The sequence below is a fragment of the Amphiura filiformis genome, chromosome 8, assembly GCF_039555335.1.
Source record: "Amphiura filiformis chromosome 8, Afil_fr2py, whole genome shotgun sequence".
In the NCBI taxonomy this organism is placed as follows: Eukaryota; Metazoa; Echinodermata; class Ophiuroidea; order Amphilepidida; family Amphiuridae; genus Amphiura; species Amphiura filiformis.
Genome location: NC_092635.1, coordinates 22,572,526 through 22,592,317, shown reverse-complemented (window position 1 = coordinate 22,592,317; position 19,792 = coordinate 22,572,526). Strand labels below are relative to the sequence as shown.

General features: G+C 34.5%; 1 protein-coding gene across 1 annotated transcript in view; it reads left to right on the top strand.

The window, feature by feature from the left end:
• LOC140158810 (testin-like) overlaps positions 1–19,792 on the top strand; it is a 102,463-nt gene that overhangs the window by 20,457 nt on the left and 62,214 nt on the right. The window contains exons 2-3 of the mRNA XM_072182035.1: positions 5,404–5,489; positions 12,444–12,714. Of these exons, the coding sequence (XP_072038136.1) occupies positions 5,404–5,489; positions 12,444–12,714 (357 nt within the window). The remainder of the gene's footprint in view (positions 1–5,403; positions 5,490–12,443; positions 12,715–19,792) is intronic.

The following is a 19,792-nucleotide window of genomic DNA, read 5'->3' as shown; positions in this document are numbered from 1 at the left end:
ACACTCCACTTTCTATTTAATGGTGTTTATTCATTTTCAATCATGATTATTATAAAATGAAAATACATGCAGGAAAGGATTTTAAAGGATAATATGTGTTTCACTTTCACTCAGACTTGAAATAATGGAAACACCAGCTGTCCCATTTTGAATCCATGTACTATTATTTGTACTATTGTAGTGTTTCAATTCACACACTTTCTTGAAATGAACCTTGGCTTCAACCTAATCATGCTAATGATCCATTGTTTGCTTTCACCTTGAGCTTTTGTTTTACCCTAGTAATTCCATCTAAATTGTTGTGAATGGAAGGGTCACCAAGAGCTCAACACAAAAGAACAAAGTTGGGTGGCCAATTACTTCACCGTGAATGATGTTTCTTTTTAGGGGAATAGAGCAATTTTAGCATGCATACTGCACAAAAGATTTACCACTTCCTTCAAAACTGCTCTGATGTGCAATGTATAAAATAATTAGTTCATTTGATGAGAGAGAGAGAGTGAGTTCTATAACTTAAAATAATAGTCCCTAATCAAGCATGATATTTTTAGTTAATTATTTTTACTTGTTTTGTTGGTGAAACGTGGTCAATTTGTTTTTGTTGTTTTTTGGTTAATTTATTCAACTGTTTATTATTTTGTTTGTTCATTTTTAATGATTGATCAAATAAATTTGAATAATTTATCATGAATATATAATATATCCTGTAAGCCATAAGGCTTATGCTGGTTTCATACTTTGCTGCTGCTTGCCACTTTGCTGCTCTGAAGATGATTTTACTTTACTGCGTGCAGTGAGTGTGATTACGCACAGAGGCCACATACACACCCCCACACACCCCAACACACATACATTGTACATGTATGTACAATTGTACATGGACACAGGACACACCCTCCCCAATGCATGTATTACCGGTTAGTATTTAACCCACTTGCACACAGCAATATTTTGCCCTTCGGTTGTAGGATGGAATTACTTTTGGATGACACATGTCAGGTACTCAGGTTTGTTTTCAGAATAAACACTGGCCCACCAGTTGACATTGACTCTGTGATAAGTATTGACCATGACTAAATCTTTAGGCAGAGCATAGATGGGTTGAAATACGTAACATTCTTGGCTAAATAGTCACCAACTTTGCCGTAGGATTCAAAATAATATTTAGTTTTTTATTATGATTATAATGGAAATTGTTACATCCTTTTATAGTCCTGAATTGTTTCACTGAGTATTTGGGAAGTTTTCCTTGGTTTAGCACTTTACCTTTGTGAATATGTGTGTCAGACTTGTCTGTATCAATCATTTTCCTCTTCTCACATTAAATCAGTATTTTGTGATTTCTAGCATCCTTTTAAAGTTTTTTATGACATTTTTCAGATTGTCAATAATAAGAAATTTAAAATAATTCCTGTCAACAAGTGTTTGTTTTTACAAAAAGCAAGCTACATACATGTTCAAAATAGTATTATTTTGTTTAGCCAAGTAGTCCCAAGCAGGGTTGTTAAGTTAGGTGGTCAAAACCTGTTTTGTCCACAAAGTGGTTAAAACCAGGTTAAAACCGGTCAAAACCTGGTTTAAACCGGTCAAAACTGGTCAATACTAAGAAGTACGTTCCACATATGACATAAATGCTGTGACTGTGATGGAAAAGAATCTTCTTGCAAACATAGTTTTGTTAATGACTTCAATGCTAATTGGGTTTTGATTAGTCAAATTAACCAAATTAACAAAGGGGACATTTTGCTTGAGATCTCATAATATCGTAAACTAGCTGTTCTGCAGTCTGCACACACTTTAACAATCCGGGTTAACAAGTGTATTTTAGATTTAAAGCATAACTTACTGCTGATTTAATTAATATTAGTCCTAAGATTAATTATTTATGTTACCAAATCATACCACTGATCCCCGAGGAATGATCCTAAATTAATTTAGTCTAATTTAATCAAAAGAAGAAAAATGCGAAGTGTCTGTTATATAGGCTATCTAGGAAGTTATATCATGAAAACAATGGTAAACAAAAATAACAAGTATGGTACCGTACTGACGCCTTGAGTAGAGTTTTTTTTTAAGTTTTTATTTTTTCGGTTTTGTAGTGTCCCTGGACCTAGACCTAAATGCTAGGATCATTCATGGTTGACCTTTAAAAAAATTTAAAAAAAAAAAAAAATTTCAAGATGTTTTGTATTTTTAATATGAAAATTGATAATTTGTATTCATGTCATACTCTATTAATGATTTCAAAATGCATTGAATTTTTTTTTTTTTTAATTTCTGAAATTTTTCGAAAATTTGGGGTGGGACTTGACTCGAAGGTGGGACTATACTCGCGTCAGTACGGTAATAGGCAAAATTGTCTACCTTCTTGCTAGGCTGGCTGGCAGTAATTTGTAAGTAAAATGTTAAAATGTACAGTTTTACATTACAGGCCTACTGTATGTACATCATCATGATGTACCAGATATATCAGAATGCTAAATCTCAAATTATGTATTAATGTTACTTTCTGTTCATGTTTATGAGCTTGGGTTGTAAATTAAGTCCTTTATGAAGTTATTTGTCTTGAATTACTGCATTAATTGGTGACATAAAATATCAAAATAGGTTTTGACCAGTTTTGCCCACTTTTTAGTGGTCAAAACTGCCCGGTTTAAACCAGGTTTAAACCGGTTTTAACCGCCCGGTTAAAACCAGGGTGGTTTTAACCTAACAACCCTGGTCCCAAGTGATGGTTATTTTTTCATGTTTACGACGTATTTCATTATGTTTTCATATCATGAAAATGCATTTAAGAGAGATGGAGGGAAAGCTGGAGATGGAGAATGGGAGAAAAATTGAAGAAGAGACAGACAGACACACTTAGGACATGACAGACAAATATAGTCATCAGAAATTAAGCAGACCCTCAGAAATGTTTTAAAAAAATGCCCTTCCTCCCATTTGATATTGATGACACAGCATAAAATACACAACTCAATATTAAACATGCTGACGAAAAATGTTCATGCATACATTTTGAAGCAGTATGTACAGCTTGGTCCTACCTGATGTACATACAGCAGGGAGAAGGGTGACTATGTGACTTACGTTATGACAAGTGAATGATTCATCATGATTTGTAGAAAATGGTCTGCAAGATTGATCCGTATTAGCGACGTTTAATAATACTGGAAACTAATAGATGCCCTTCAGGGTTGAAATTTTGTAATGGATTTGGGTCATGAGCAACATGGTAATTATGAGCACCGACTAATTACAGTAGCCTAAAGATTTGAGATTCTAATCACACAAAACCTACAATTGTCTGCGTAGGGAAATGGAATTATGATATTGTTTGAAATTGATGAAAAACACGAACTGTCATCACAAATTTCTGAATGGGCCAATGGGGAAGGGAAACATCACAGAAGCAGCCCCAACATTGTATTTGGCAATAAATTTGCAACAAAATTTTATTTTGTAACCATTTTACTGCTATATGACAAGAGCTCTGATTGGACCAATGTGCCATGATGATTGAAATCATTCAGAAATATTTTGACAATAATTATTGTTTACATAGTCATCGTTTAAACTTGTCAGTCATCATCCGCTCGTCTCACATTTATATTTTTGGAATTGTTAGTACGGTAATTACTTTTGGATGGCTTTGTTTCATCTCAAATGTACAATTTTTTCACAAAGATGCAATAATTATTACAATTTTTGAATATTTAGATTCAGATTTATAAATACCATTTTGTAGCGTTATAAATAGCTGAATTACATACTTTTAAATTACATCAAAACTAAATTTATTTAAAAAGCGAGCTATCGGAAACGACTTATCCTCCAAAATAGCCTGTTTTGTAAAAACATTTTAGGAGGCTGAGCTTTTGATCCTGTCAGAATCTCTTTCAAAGGCAAAAAGTCAAAATTAAATTAATTTTTAAAAACATAGTCCATGGATGGATAAGCGATTTAAATTAATTTGTGAAGATATTGTAGAGCAGTTTTCTGGTTCTGATAGCAGATAAATGTCTATACATCACGGAATGAAGTGCATCCTAACATTATTAAAATTGCTTGTCCTACAATTTAGGTATGTCCACATGAAGGGCATTTTGCTTTAGCAACACCTTTCTCATGGAAAAAAACTTCCAATCTCATCTGTAAGTTTGTCCCCAAATTTATCCCCAAGAAATTTAGGGAATAGATTGATTTCCCTGAGTAATTTTGAGAGGTCCTTGATTGCTACTGCAAAAGTGGAAATTTTCATGGTACATTAATTTTCACACTTTTCGTGCATAATTATACACAGTCACCGCGAAAATAAAAACACACAAATGTGTTCTTTGTTTTAAGTATAGGCCTAGGTGTATGTAAGAAAACTCAAAATCGCGAAATTAAAGACAAGCAATGTAGTTCAAAATCGGCAAAGCGCAAAAATTACCGCTTTTACAGTACTGGCATGTGAACAAGCCATTTGGTGATTCTCAGGTACTGAGTTTAACCTATAACCTTGCTTTAAAATAATTATAGTTTGATTCCAAAGCTGATGTCATCGGGCATTGCCAATTCGGATTCTGCAGTCTTCAATGGCATTGTGTGGACACACAGGGATTGATTAGTGTTTGTCAAAGGGGGGCGAGCGAGCGGATGCGCACAAGTAGCGAGCGCAATTAGATAGATGGTGCTCCCACTACAGGGCTCCAGGCAAAGCCATGTTGAAAAACTAGGAATCTTTGGGCGATCACAATTCTGGAGCATGCCGATCCTCAAGAATCCTATGACCGTCTGAACGTGTCTATTAATTGCAAAGTGTGTGTGTGGACATGCATATACTGCAAACAGTGAATAACCTCAAACAATAATGAATAGCTAGACAGATTTTCATTAGATTTTTCTTCATTTCATGAGATGTTTGTTTGTCAAACTTGAAAGGAATTGGCTCTAAGCATTCACTACATTGAAGACATCTGCCTGACTAGAATAAATGCTTGTAATGTATGAGGTATTATTAGGTATAGTTTCCAGTGCAGTAATTAAACTAAACCTAGATTCATTTTTGTCAAGCAGTACTAACTGTCACCAAAAAACTGAAATAACACACAAAACTGACAAAAAATGTTTTGCAAATGTTGTAAAAGGTATGTGTGTGCAATGAGTTGCATTTGTACCTGTAAGTATGTAATTTTGTGTATCGTGATCATGATGATACTGCATTTAGTTAATTTATGGTACAGTAGTTTAAATACTAAAGGAATAAACACTATTATCTATAGGACCTTTGTCCCATATTTGCATTGACAGTGACACACATGGATAGACATGATTGTCATATCAGTGTCATAATACCTATTGACTAATTTGATCAACCTGTAATTAACTGCTCATCATTTGTTTGTTTGTTTGTTGCAGGTAACTCTGGGTCATGATATAGGTGCAGGAGCAAAGTGTCTAAAATGTGGACCAGTATGTACTGGGTTAGACCTACACTTCTGGAGGCAAGTATAAGTAAACTGGGTGACAGGTGAAATATACCGTCAAGATTAATATGTTGCACAAAAATTTCAGTTCATACATATTTTATATGCGCTTTTTGCAGTGTGTGTGATGGTCGAGAGCTGGTCCTAAAAATGTTAATAATTAATGCCTGGCTTCTACCCTCTAGCATACGATCAGACTGAATCAGGGGATAGGAAAAAGTAGGGAAATCACATTTTTAAGAATGTTACATTGTATTTGTTGTTGTTATTTAATATTTTGATGAAATGATTACCAAATGATCTGGTATGGTAAATTGGGTACATGAGTAGGGTCCATTTTAGAATTGATGGGATAGCATGATCATTGGAATATACTTTAGTATGCTCTCAACATAAACAGCATGCTACAATAAAAATGTACATGTTATTTTGTAATAGGATTCTGATATTGTACAATAAAATGTATCTCATGTTGTTGCACCCCACTTGGAGAGTTGCTTAGCAACAGGTTAAGTTTTGAACATTGCATACAATATTTTCCTACATCATTCCATTCTACATGTTCTATGCACTTTTGAAAAATCATTCAACTATTTCATGTAATTTATCATGTATGTTCAAGTTAGGAGTTTTGAATAAAATATGATTTATTCAGTGTCAACATCCTGGTTTGAATTGGTTCTATGTGATGGGAAATACAGCTAGGAAGTGGAAATTACATATCTATTTTTGATGGCAAATTTGTGTTGTTTTAGAAAGCTACATGTATATTGAAGTGTGTACTATCAAGGTGAAAAAATAGATCCAATTTTGATTTTAATTTCAAGAGTTAAAAACAAATTGTGTTTCAGGGTCACATTCTGTAATATCAACTTATTAAAATCAAAAGCAGAATTGACCTATTTATTGATCCCTTTTGTTTACAATCATAGGAAAATTTGTAACACAAGTATGAGGCCTTGAAAGTCAAATATTTACAAACAATTCATCACACTTATTTTAATATAAAAGGAAATTAAAAAAATAAAAATTAACTTCCATTCTCATGCATTAAGGCAAAGTGGCAAACCCATGATCCAACAAGCAAGGTATAATGTATTGTGCTTTTGGAATTCCAAGGCCTTCATTATTAGCATAAAAATACAGCCCATTAATTGACTAGATGGGAAATTAGGTTAATAATATCATCTGTGCCCAGCCATAAAGATAGCAGGATACTGAATTCAGTCCCACTGGACTTGATAATGCATTGAAATCAAACTTGTTGATCACTCCACTGAAATATTGTGGAAAATGGTTTTATTTGTCGACCGGCAGCACGGACAGCGTTGAGTGGGGGCTGGGTCTGGGATTTCCCCTTCCCAATTCTCCATCAATTAATGTTGGACACATTGGAAACTGTTGGGAGAGGGTGGTAGTTTTTCGTTCTTGACACAAAAATGTTCCAAGACTTTATTCCAAGATTGTAGATGTGCATGCTTTATGTTGATGGTGTCGCAGAAGGATAAGCTTGTTCGAACTAATCTATACCCATCTATACAACCTTACACAATACAGTTTACAGGTACAATTATAGGTCAAGTTCAGGCTGATAGCTTTGAGTTTTATTTTTTGATTTGTAAAACATTGAAGGCACTGATATTTTTAACAGTCACATTTATGACTAATAAAGAAGAAAAAAATAATGAATGACATGTTTATGCCTGATGATAACAAAAATGTAGTACTCATTTGAACGTTTAAATTGTTTGTGAGAAATACGCTTTACAAATGTAAATTCCAAAATGGTCACACAAGTATATACATGGAGTGGATGGGAAATTGTGCTAATAATATCATCTGCTTTATGGAGCTGATATTAAAACCCTAAGCTGATTTCAGTCCCACTGGACTAGAAATGCATTTAACTGTTTGACTTAACGAGTATCTGTAAATGAGTAGATGTGGGAAAGAAGGTGTTCTCGCTGAATATGATACCTGGTGCAATGCAGGTCAAGTTGAAAATGATAATGATATTATCAAGTTAGATTTTTATACCTGTATGGGCAGACACTATAGTACACAATATTGAAGTTACATGGCATATTTTGATGATAATGGAGTAGACAATTTGTATTCATTTCAAATAATTGAGTTTGAATTCAAAAGTACACTAGGGCAGGCCTGAACTAGGGGGATTGCTTACACACAAAATGGAAGAAACAAGAAGCAGTACGGTATGCATTTTTTTCAATCGTTAAATATGAAACGTTTTAAAAGCAATCCTTACAAAAAACCACCTATGAGTTTTTATTTCTAAACCTACATAATGCATAATGGGGGTGGGGAGGGGGAGGTGGCTGGTCTTGCCACTTTCTACTGTACCCTTTAAAAATCGGAACTTCATTTTGATATTTTAATGATATTATTAATAATTATTTTGTTTGTTGTGAGCTCTTACTGTCTATGGGGAGTATGGGCAATGACCAATAATTCTCTGTGGTTGGTAAAAAGTTGTTACATTTCTCTTCAAATGAAATAGTTAAATAAACCAAAACTCGAAAACTATAAACATTTCCCCTGTTCCTTTTTCATTGAAAGTTGACCGTTGTCGGCATGATTCTTTTCAACTCACCCACACTGCCTTTTAGCCAATATTATTGCAAATTAAATATTGACTGAATAAACTCAATTATCGAGCCAGTTAGTTTCAATGAACTTCAAATAGTGATTGTTTTGTAATATTTGATATATTCAGGTGATCAATAATTAACACCATTTGTGTCAAAAGCATGTGAAATATTAGAATAGGTGTGCAGAAACTCAGCATTTTTACATATTTACATCGCCCTAAGCCTAAGCATATGCTCTACACTACATGTAAGCAGCTGACTGAAACTACAAATTGTTTTATACATGTATAAAATTATGTATTTCCTAAAATATTTTTATATGAAAGGTTCTTTAAATGTTTAAAAAAACAATCCAAATGCAATTAATTGTAGTTTTGTGATTTGGCGATCCTGTCTTCAAGTTTGATAAAATACTACTTGGAAATAAAAACCACAATTTTTCTTGCATTCTTGATCGTATAGTACGCAGGGCAGTGTACAGCTGTACCATTCCAATTGGGTTACTAAAGATGTTCATTCATGCGGAACAATTATTGCACTCTGTGTGTCACAAAAATAATCCTGACAAGAATTAGCTTTGAGCTGAACATAGCCTCAACCCCCATGCCGTGGTTCACAACTTTTTGCACATTCACGCACAGTGTAAATATGTACAAGAGGCATTGACTTGCATGTTTAGGGGAAATGTTTCAAGTGATACTGATTTTTATGGAATTATGGTAAATTAAAGCCGACTCTCTGTAACTAAATCGTGAGCTAAATGTAATTGAATCTGAAAAGTGTGAATTTTTATTTTAAGTAAAATCATTTTACGTAAAGTTATTATAGGGTATCAGTTTTCTTTGATGAGCCATTTAAAAAAAGTTGTGAATACAGGGCAGGAAATTTATCACAGAAATTTGATAGATATAAAATAGAAGATGAAAACTGAAAATCCAGAAAAACATGCCAGGTTTGAGATCAATCAATATCTTGACTTACCTTACATCTAATTTGCATATATGTACTGAAGGGAAAATTTTGTTACAATTTCTGTTAGAATCCAAGTTGCCTAACTCACAATTTGGTAGCCTAATTGGGTGACTTTTGAAGATTTTCTTTGCAATTTTTGAACATTTCTTGCCCCATAAACCAATGGTCAAGAAAAAAATTGGGCTACTTTTCAACATTGGCTCATGCAATTTCTGGTAAGTTTCCCATCCCATAGAAATCAATGTTTAAGAGAAAAATCAAGCTACTTTTCATTTATTTGCCCTGTGATTGGGGCTGATTTTTTTTGGCAACCCTGACTAGAATTTGTTTGTTTTTAACAAGATATGGTTGAAACCTTGAGATCCATGATTTAAACCACGTTTGCGGCAAAAAGCTTGAACTCTCTAGAGTTTGCAGGCAAATCTTGAATTTGTCAAATCTGTATGCATTATGTGAATATTCAGCATCAAGTCTGCTTCCGTATCCTCAAGTACAACTCTGTATAGTAAGTAAACTTGTTGCCATCAAACTGACATCCTATCCTTGGGAATAGTGAGACTTGTAACGGACTTGGATACATTTGTGTATGTATGCAGCGAGTAGGTAGCAGTATCACTTGAAAAAACAAACAGATATTTCAAGCGTAGGTTTTAAAGATGTTGTTGTAATGCAGATAGGGAAAGTGTTTTGAAGTATGTAGTTTTCGCCATATGCCCAGGCCATGTGTTTATGAATGCAATTCATGCAGATCTAATATTAAAGATACATGTTGAAGACATCCATTTTACTGAGCTGTCCAGATCAAGAAACATTTCTGCGTCTCTTCCACTGATCGTGGATAGAGCAATTCTTCATTATTCTTGTGAGAACTGAATCATATTTTGCCTATATATTACACATTCAGTCATGATACAGATTACATAAACTTGAGTGAAGGGCATTTAATTTATAACAAGATTAAAATATCTCTGAAAATCTTTTAAAAGTCTAATGCATTTAGAGCTCTGATTCATTGATGATCCTATTTTCAGATCTAGTTTAGTGATTCAGGAAACTAAATTTGAATGCACTTTGCTTTATCGGGAAAATTTCCATTCTATTGAACTTGTTCCTCTACGTGTTTGTATATGGACACTAAGCACTGCACGTCTTTGTGGGGGATATTTGCCCTTCAACTGAACACTGGAAATGACTTCGAACTGTGAAATTAAGTTTTATAACCCAAAAAATTCAAAATAATTCTTTATTTTGACATTTAAACAAAACATTCCACTCTTTAGATTCATATTTACTTAAATTAGGATCAACCATCATTATTTTTACGATAAAAAGATTTAATTAATAACAAGACTCTTTTTCAACCAAGTCCGGCATTCCCTTTTAAAGGGAATTTTAACCCATTGAATAATGTTTGTGATATCCAAATTTTCAAGGTCATTCAATGAATGTAAAAATGTATTGGGGTTAAAGAACTGTGCCTGATGATAGATGAACATGTTGTGTAATAATGTTTGTGATAGACAAAGATGTACCTCTTCATTTAAATATTTTTGAGGTGACTGTCAAATTTGACTTTCCCTCCAGATGAAATAAGAATATGTTGCAAACTATCCACAATCTTTTGAATTGAACCATTTTGAGTTGGAGCTTATGTTGAGTAGTGCATAGAGATGCAATCAGGTCAAGTCAGCATGGTCAGTGTGAATTGTAAAGTAATTGTGACTATAGATTCATTTATTTGGACAGCATGTCACAGCTTGTCCAATTGGCTATTGTAAACAAGCAGAGTGGACTTGTCAGGGGAAAATCTCCATCATTGAATCGCAAATCGCCCAAGTTAAAGTATAGACCTACAAAAACGTATACATGGCTGTATAATTATTTAGGCCTACTTCTTTTACATTCAGAATGAGACTTCAGTTGAACCAGAGACAAGGCAACTTGAATTGAGACAAATTTCATAATTGTCAAATTAGCAAACCATATTATCTAATAAACATCCCTGAAATTGAATCGATTTTGATACTTGTATTAATTTTTTTTTTATAATTTAGAAACTCTTGTTGGGTTTAATGATACATGTAGGACAACAATGTTCTTCATGATAAGTTCCAAACATGTACCTGGTTTTGATTCAGTGGATCTTGATAAAAGCCCATGAATTTAGTAAATCACAAGAATCCATGTGTTACAAATATACTGTAAAATTACACTGTGAGGGGATCTCAGGTTGTAAATCGGGTTGACATGTGTATTGACAATTTGGGAGCCTTTAAATTGTTGCGTGTCCGCAGGGTATTCGTAATTCGTTAATACACCCATCAGTTGAATCCAGGCATTTTCATTACCGGGCTATGCTTGCTGATCACGCGTGTCTTGTTTATCTTGCTGTTTAAGGTAAATAGATGATTGCCAACATTGGATCTAGCACAATTTGTTACAGTAAGAGAGCTAAATCAGCAAAGCCTATCAGGGACCCCCGGGATGTTATATTTGATAACGACGCACCTTGCATTTTGTGAGGAAATTTAACCTGTGCACAAAATTATGAGCAAGATGTGCATATGAATTAGAAAAATTGAATTTCCATACAAGAAGGTGACTTGATACCGATTTCACCAGAAGTTGACACAAATTTTGCGACATTTGGAAGGAAGCTTACCTGTAGATGAATTAGAATTATTGCATTGCCATGGAGACGTGATACCGATTTTAGAAGTTGACTCAAATATACTATATTACTGAAGACAGCTTATATGCTGCTAAGGGTAGTCTGGTTATTAAAAGTGCCTTTGACAACAACAAAAAATGATCATTAAAGAATTCTTCATAATCACATTTTACTTCAAATGTAAATGACTAGATATTATTTTATTTGGGTCGATAGGACCAAAAAAAACCAGTTTTAATAGCATGACATAAATCAGGGATGTAAATCTGCAGGAAATTTCTTGATTTCAGGAAATTTTGCTTGGATCTTCCTGTACAAAATATAGAGAAATTTACATTTTCAGGAAATGTTAAAGCAGTTTCAGGAAATTATGTCAGTGCTTGTTTTCATCTCTGATATACTATTATTCCTATCATGACATTCTTTCATCTCCATATGCATTATACAAATTGTTCATGGAAAGTTCATTGAAATTGATGATGGTCGTTAATTCGTTATGATGATGATGATACATGAAATAGTATTTCAGCTGAGAGGTTTGGACATTATCTAGAAAATTATTGGTTTTAGTTCAACAACAATTACCATAGTATAATTGTGCCAGGTACTTTAGTATTAGGCATTCCATGCTCCACATATTCACATTTGATTCAACATAATTTTATAAATAATTATTGTTGTATATTAACGTTTGGCTATGTTTTATTTTCCTAACAGAAAAGTGTGCAAAGTATGCCGCTGCTCACCAGAAGAACACGACATCCATACGGATGACAAGGAACATTGTCGTAGAATTGGTAATCTATTTGAATCTGATGAGGAATCTAAGACTAAGTACAGGATACAGAAGATGACAATAAAACGCAGCGATTTCATGGATGAGGCTGCCTCACCTAACTCTAACCATGCTGGAGATAATCGTAGAGGGTCGTCACCATCCAGCGACATCACGTTTGAGTGGGTGCCGCAAGGAGCTGACCAGCAAACGGTTAGTAATTTTGTGAAAAGTAGGCAAAATTTGCAAATGAGATGGTGTGTAAATAGGGCTCTTTTTGTTATAAAATGGAATGGAGCAATAAGACTTGTGTCATGTTACATAATAATAATGTGCTTGAAATATACTGCACTATTATGTACTGACTCGAGACTGATTACAACGCCCATAATTCATCTTGTTTCATTTCCAAGAAGTTGCTTGCTTTTGTATCATTATCTACAGACTATTATGAAATTGACTTCTAATGTTATGTCTGTTTACACTGCAAGTTGAGTTCAAAATGCAGGGACCCTGTTTACACACAAATGAAGTTGAGTTCAAGGACTGAAGTCAACTTCAAGCCCTGTGCTACAAACATGGTCTTCTAAAAATGTTGATGATAAATCCAACAATGTTTCCTTCTTACCCCAGGCCTCAAATTTCAATTGTTTTAGGCACTCATTTTCAAGGCCACTGGGCAATGACAAAGAAGGGCACCAATGCCAACAAATGATGAAGAATGCCTTGAAGGGGCTGGTGCACCAAGTCCAAAACTGAAAAAGGGCAGGCAATGGCTTTGGTGGCCTCTCTAAAATCCGAGCCTGCTTTTTACAGTCCTGAGTGACTCAGTTCTAAAAGTTGGATATGATGCTTGAAATCAAACATTGTCAGTCATTAAAAACTTGCTCTAGTTTGGGTCTTTCTGAAAGTTGACACCCTTTTTCGCTGACACCCATGAATTTGGCAAGCTTTTGACACCCTTTTTCTCTGACACCCATGAATTTGGAAACCTTAAGGTAAAGGTTGTCAAATTCATAGGTGTCACTGTCAGCGAAAAAGGGTGTCACCTTCCAGAAAGACCCCTCACAATGACACCTGCGACATGGCAGCCCTCAATGTGGAGTACCATCTGAAATCAGAGTACAAAGATATGATCAGATTTGTAGCCCCAGCGTGTATTGAAAAAAAAAATTAAATGGAAATTTTAAGCTAAATACATGTAGAATTGTAGAAGTGTAATCTTGTTTCCAGCTAAAATTTCCATTTTCCTGACATCTATCACACTGATTTGCATACAGGTAGTCACCTATTTTCTTACAAATCATACCCACAAAGCACTATTTGTAACATGACAAAGCATACACTAGTAGTGATGGATACATTCAAAGTCAGGTCTAGAATCCCTTACATTTATAGCAGCATACGTGTAGATGTAAGACATAAGATGAAGCTCATTGTTGCTGACAGTGCCTCAATACATGAGATCTCTTGAGAGAGGTGAGTAAATGGCAAACAAGCAAACTTCAACCTCGATTAGGCCCTGAAACACTGGCAAGATTACATTGGGTTGTATTCAACATGTGCTGGGTTTGGATGTACTGTTGAAAAACCAACATGGCTACATGTAGCTTGAAATGAAATGAAATGTGCATAAAACAAAGTAATAAATATTAAAAAGATAACTATATACAAAATAAGCACCAAGATTACAACGGCGGTGTCATTGGATTAAAAAGGTTGTCAAGCTTTCGTCAGTTGCAACTCTTGACTTCTTTAGGATGTCAAAGTCACATCTGAGGAAAGCTCGACAACTTTTCCAATCAGATTGTGCAACTGATGAAATCTTAGTATTTATTATGGATTCTGAAGCCATATACAAAATAATTAATAAACCAATCACCCAACCAATACAATACAGTGGATTATTATGAAGGAAAAAAACAATACGTCCAATTAGCCAATTTAAATCTCACACAATGGCCCTACAGGTGCTTTGAGAATGATGTAACAGTACACATACAAACTTCCTCACAGAGTTTGTAGTTTTCATAGCCTAGTCACCACATAGATGTCAGCTTAAAAATTTGGTTGTCTACCAAAAAGGACTGTTTTGTTTACATACAGGACAAAGGTTGTAACTGGACTGCCCCTTCCTCTCCTGCAGGGCTGTCAACTTTTTGGAATTGTTTGGAGTGAGATATTGTGGATGGCGTACCGGAACAAGAAATATTGTATTGCTTACCAACTAAAATGTATAACTGTTGACGCCTCATTTTTTCACCACAGCACTCAAGAATCTAAAAAGCAGGGGGGTAGGTTGGGACAGAAATTTTTTTTTTAATCAACAATATTTTGACATGGCATGAAGTTGAACTACCTTGGCTTGTAATTTTACTACCTTGGTGAGCCAAATGCATGCGAGTTGATAGCTGTACCTCCAACCTTCAGCAGTTTTAAAACAAGCAAATATGGAGAAGATTTATAATCTTTCTCTTTCCAAATCTTCCAATAGACACAAGCATAAAGCAACACTATAAACCAAAACAACAAATGTGTTAATTAAATAAATTCAGGTGAATGCACACGTTAGCGCTGATAATAGATAGACTTGTCACAGAGAGCACTCAATTCACATTTGTCTACAGTGCCATCTTTATTGATTTTCCTCTCCACTGCAGTGTTTTTCATTAACCGTTTATTTCATTTCCAATATGTGTGTGTATAGTAAACTTGAATACTATATCACATAGCTTTTTATACCACCAATAATGTTTGTGATTTTCACAATCGAGGGTTTAAAATTGCTAGGGAAACATCTCTGATTGTGTAAAATATGATTTAAATCCACTCAGATTACATCGTAGCATAATTACTTTATATTGTGCCATTAAATGTTATCTTCCAAATGAATAATTTGCAACAGTTTTTAAAAATTGCTGAAATATTAAAATACAATGCAGCATTAGTTATCCGTTGTAATTATTTTTGCAGGCAGAAGGGAGATATATTTACACTGCATTCCCATCATAGATTGGTTCCAGGATGGTATTCATCATCAACAATTTGCTGCCCACTAATAATGTACAGTATTCCACATAATTAGCAGTTGAGTGCTTAATTCAGTCATTGGGTGGGGGTTAAAATTACAAAATTTTAGAGACAAATGGGAATTTACATGAAAAATAAGTCGCAGGTTTCTTCACAGCTTGATCGGCAAATGAAGTGCCGATGTGATGATGATGTGATTCAATTAGCCCATCAGAACCGTGTTTATGCTATAAATATAGCCAAATCGGCAGACCACTGAAGAACCTTGCTGAAAATTTCAGACAGTTGTCACTCTGTAGGGCGCGTACTTGGTTGAATGCTGTAGACTTCATCAAGTACTGCACATTTCTACTGATGAAAATAGGCCTAAAATTATTCTTATGGGCCATGTTTTAATGACATAGCCCCTGTCATATGCTTTCCTTTGGTGTCTGTCTGTTCAGTTTGCTGCAATGCACATTTGCAATTTTGCATTATGTTAACATACCTAGTACACACAGCATGTAAAATTGGTTAAAAAGTGTTGTATAAAGAACTTGCCATACACTACATGTATGCCTCAATGCACTATTGACTCTTGTATGGATCCTTTCCTAAGGTGCGAATGAGGTCATTTAATTATTGAGAGAGCATGCAGGTGATGATGTACCTTCTCGTGAAGAAGAACACATGTACAGATGCCATGGAGAATTTCTCCATGAGGTTAGGGAAACAAGAAGTCAAGCTTAGTGAATAATTTGTGTGAATTTCAGAGACCTAGTTATGCAAATTTACCCAATGTAAACAACATAACAAGCAGGTCATTTTGGAAATACTGTTTTTCTCATCCAATGCCATTGAAAAACCAAATTCCTTTGCTCAATTTATAGTATAAAATCATTGTATCTTGAAAAAAAAAGCTATAATTTACATAATATTAAAGGTACATTTTGCTGTAAAATTGTTTGTATTTCACCAATCTTCAAAAACTAAAAAGCATTCCGCTAGTGTAGTGACATTATCACTTGAGGTTTGCAGGAGCACTTGATCTAGATCCATAAGAGTCTTGTTTTCACAGAAAACCTGTACAATTTCAATGTTTATGTAAATCTTTCTTTTGCAATGCATCATGGGTACGATTGAATAAAAAGGTATGCAGGGATAAATTTACATCTGATGCAACTCTGAGCATGGACAGATCAATAATAGGGAATCTAACACTATAAAATGCTGTAGAGTTGGCGACTTTAAGTTATGAAATGGGAAGCAATATTTAATGCAAGGTATCTCCTGGACGCTCCTCTGATTACAGGCAGGCAGGCTGTTAAGCAATATGTTGATTTCAATGAAAGATTCACAGGTATTGACTTGTTAAGTTCTCAGAGAAACCTAGCTTGGAATATTATTATTAATGCTATCGACTCTTACAACAGAAATGCTCAAGACTGTTTGAATTTGAAATAACCAGTAATGGCTTCTTGAGAATCGGTCGGAACATGAGTGTTTAAAAGAAAATTCAAAATATGTTCTTTATGGAATTTAGTAAGTAGTAATAGCGTTAAAAATGTAAGACAGGAAAGGGCAAACTGATGCAAAGGTAATAGAGAATGGGAAATATAAATGTATGCAACAAGAAATGTTGGAATGCTAGCCTAAAATAACAATAGCTTTGCAAAACAACTGAACAATAAACAAAACATTCAAATATGTACCAAAATATTTGCTTTGAATTTTGAGGATGTTTAATACAAAAGCTTTCTTTTGATGGTAGATGCTTTTAATGCTATTGCTGCTATTTAGAGTAAACTAAACAAGTCACACCAGATGCTAAATGCAAACAGCCAACAGCTTCCCTTGACAGATAATTTGAGACAAGAATTTAACAACATCAAATCATTGGTAATAGAGACACTTCTCCTTTCCCCTTGCTATGCCGTGATAAAATGAAATCTTCTTTGTATAAAACCCTTCCAGGGTTAGGTTTTTGTGGAACAGCCTAAGGCCATTAGTTATTTGCTATAATTTTCCAGTGCATAATATTTTCACATTTTAGATAAACTCAGGCATTGTGTACATTTTACTTAACTGAAGGTGTATTTTGGTTGGAATTTGGTGAAATGTATAAAAAAAAGTGGCATACAGCGTTCGGATTACGCTAATTGTGATTTAGGTTTAGGTGTCATGCACTTGAAAAATTGTCAGTTGTCAGGGTGATTTACAGGTAAACATAAATGAAGAAAAGGTGAAGAACCGCTGCATAGCTGTGATCATGGTGATGAGTTAGTGAATCGATGCCGCATACTAGCGCTGCATTGTGTAAGCCCCAGGTGTGCTCAAATGAGCTACGATTTATACACAATTTTTTTGTTTTTTCGCAACTTTGTATTCGTTTGTGCAGTGCTAATTTGGCAATTAGAGCACAAATGACGCTTAGCAAAGTTGCTTTTACGGGTCCAAATGTGATTCAAACGATGCTGACAAGCAGATGCCAATGAGGCGTGGCTGATGTCGTTGTTTTGGTGTCACTTGGTGCCGATGAGGTGAAAATAACAAGGCTAAAATGGAGTTAACCTGGATTCACATCAGCAAAGCTAAAGATTGGATTTCGTAGCGATGTGATTTTTGTCGGGTAAATGAGGTGTCTTATCTCAGCTTGAAATCAAGATTGAAGCAAGTGAAGCTTAGGAATTATTAGTTGGTAATGATATGATATACTGGTAATGGTGGAAGTGAAATTGCATAAGATTGAGATGAGGATACATTTCAAGTATATGCTGATAGCACACAGAGAATAAAGTAATAGATACATAAACAGGATGGGCTTTGTACAAAATGATTTCAAGGAATTAATTTTGGTTTGAACATGTTTAAGCGACATGTGTTGGATCCATAAGCATTTTAGTTCATTCTAATTGTTACGTCATGAATTATCCATATAGTCAACGCTTTCAAGTCGGTGAACTTAAAAACCTGCTGATATGTTGTGACCTATTTATTTTAATGATTTTTATAAATGATTGAAAATGCTGTGTGTGTTTAGCTTGGAGCAGAAAAACTGGCAGCGTTTAAAATGCAAAGTAGGCAGTCTACTTTTTTATACGGTTTTGTCTCGGCGTTTTGTTGATAATATACTTTAAAGAGCTACTAAATGCTTGGTGATGTGCCTTGGCAATATCTTGGGAACACTTTCCAAGCCATTTATTTGAAGCTTGACATATAAAAACTCCTACTCATTATTTATCTTCATATGATTCAATTAAAGAATTAATCTGTTGAAGCCATGTACGTTATTTTTAATTGAATTGGGTTAATTTTTTTTTCAAACTTGATTTTTTTTTTCTTCATATTTATAATGTTTACTTATGGGATGTCCCAACTTGCACGTAATTGGACAACACAGCAATTTTGAATTAAAATAAGATATTAATTAAATCCCCATATATACTTGTAGTTTATATACAGCCAGGATTGTAAGTGGGATCTCTCCCAACTCTCAGCTTACTTCATTATTTTAGCTTAAATGACCAGAAACTGTATTGACAGTAATTGTTGGCAAAGAATAACATAAAATTTGACCGAAATTTTACATAATGGCTTTTAAATTCACCCAAGCTCCGTTCCGAAAGCATATATTTCATCAAGTGACTGACGAATGTGTAAGTTGATATGAGTTCCCTTTAATGAGTATGAGCCCCGGATGAGTGACACTATTCCTTAGGATTTTAATAACAGACCCAATACTAAAAGTAGCTAAAAGCTGCTCGGTTTTATCTAATAATGATCAATCACATTCTGGAAAACACCTGGAATTGACAAATTTGCAGGAACTATTTTACTCATTTATGAAATCTGAAAATAAGAAATCTGCCTATCCTCAACATCAAATTGGTGTATTGCATAAATCACTGCATTTTTTATGAAATAAATTACACTGGTATTGTGAACATGACCGATATGTTCTATAATAGAGGACCTAAATTAAAAAATTTCATTTGAATGAACACAGCTGCCAACAGCTGTACTGGATCCGTCCACGATCATATGTCGCGTATTTCAAAGTACAATGGGAACGCATGACCGTGGATACAATTATGAAAATACTAACCAATCATGAGTGAGTTGGCATGGTTGGATTCACTTCTGCGTTACGCACACGCGGGCATTCATCGCACAGTTTATGCAGATAATCATCACGCTGTTGACAGCTGTGTTCATTCAAATTAAATTTCTACTCTGCAAATTTACTAAAATCATATGGGTCTCCACACCCATTTTGTTTGGT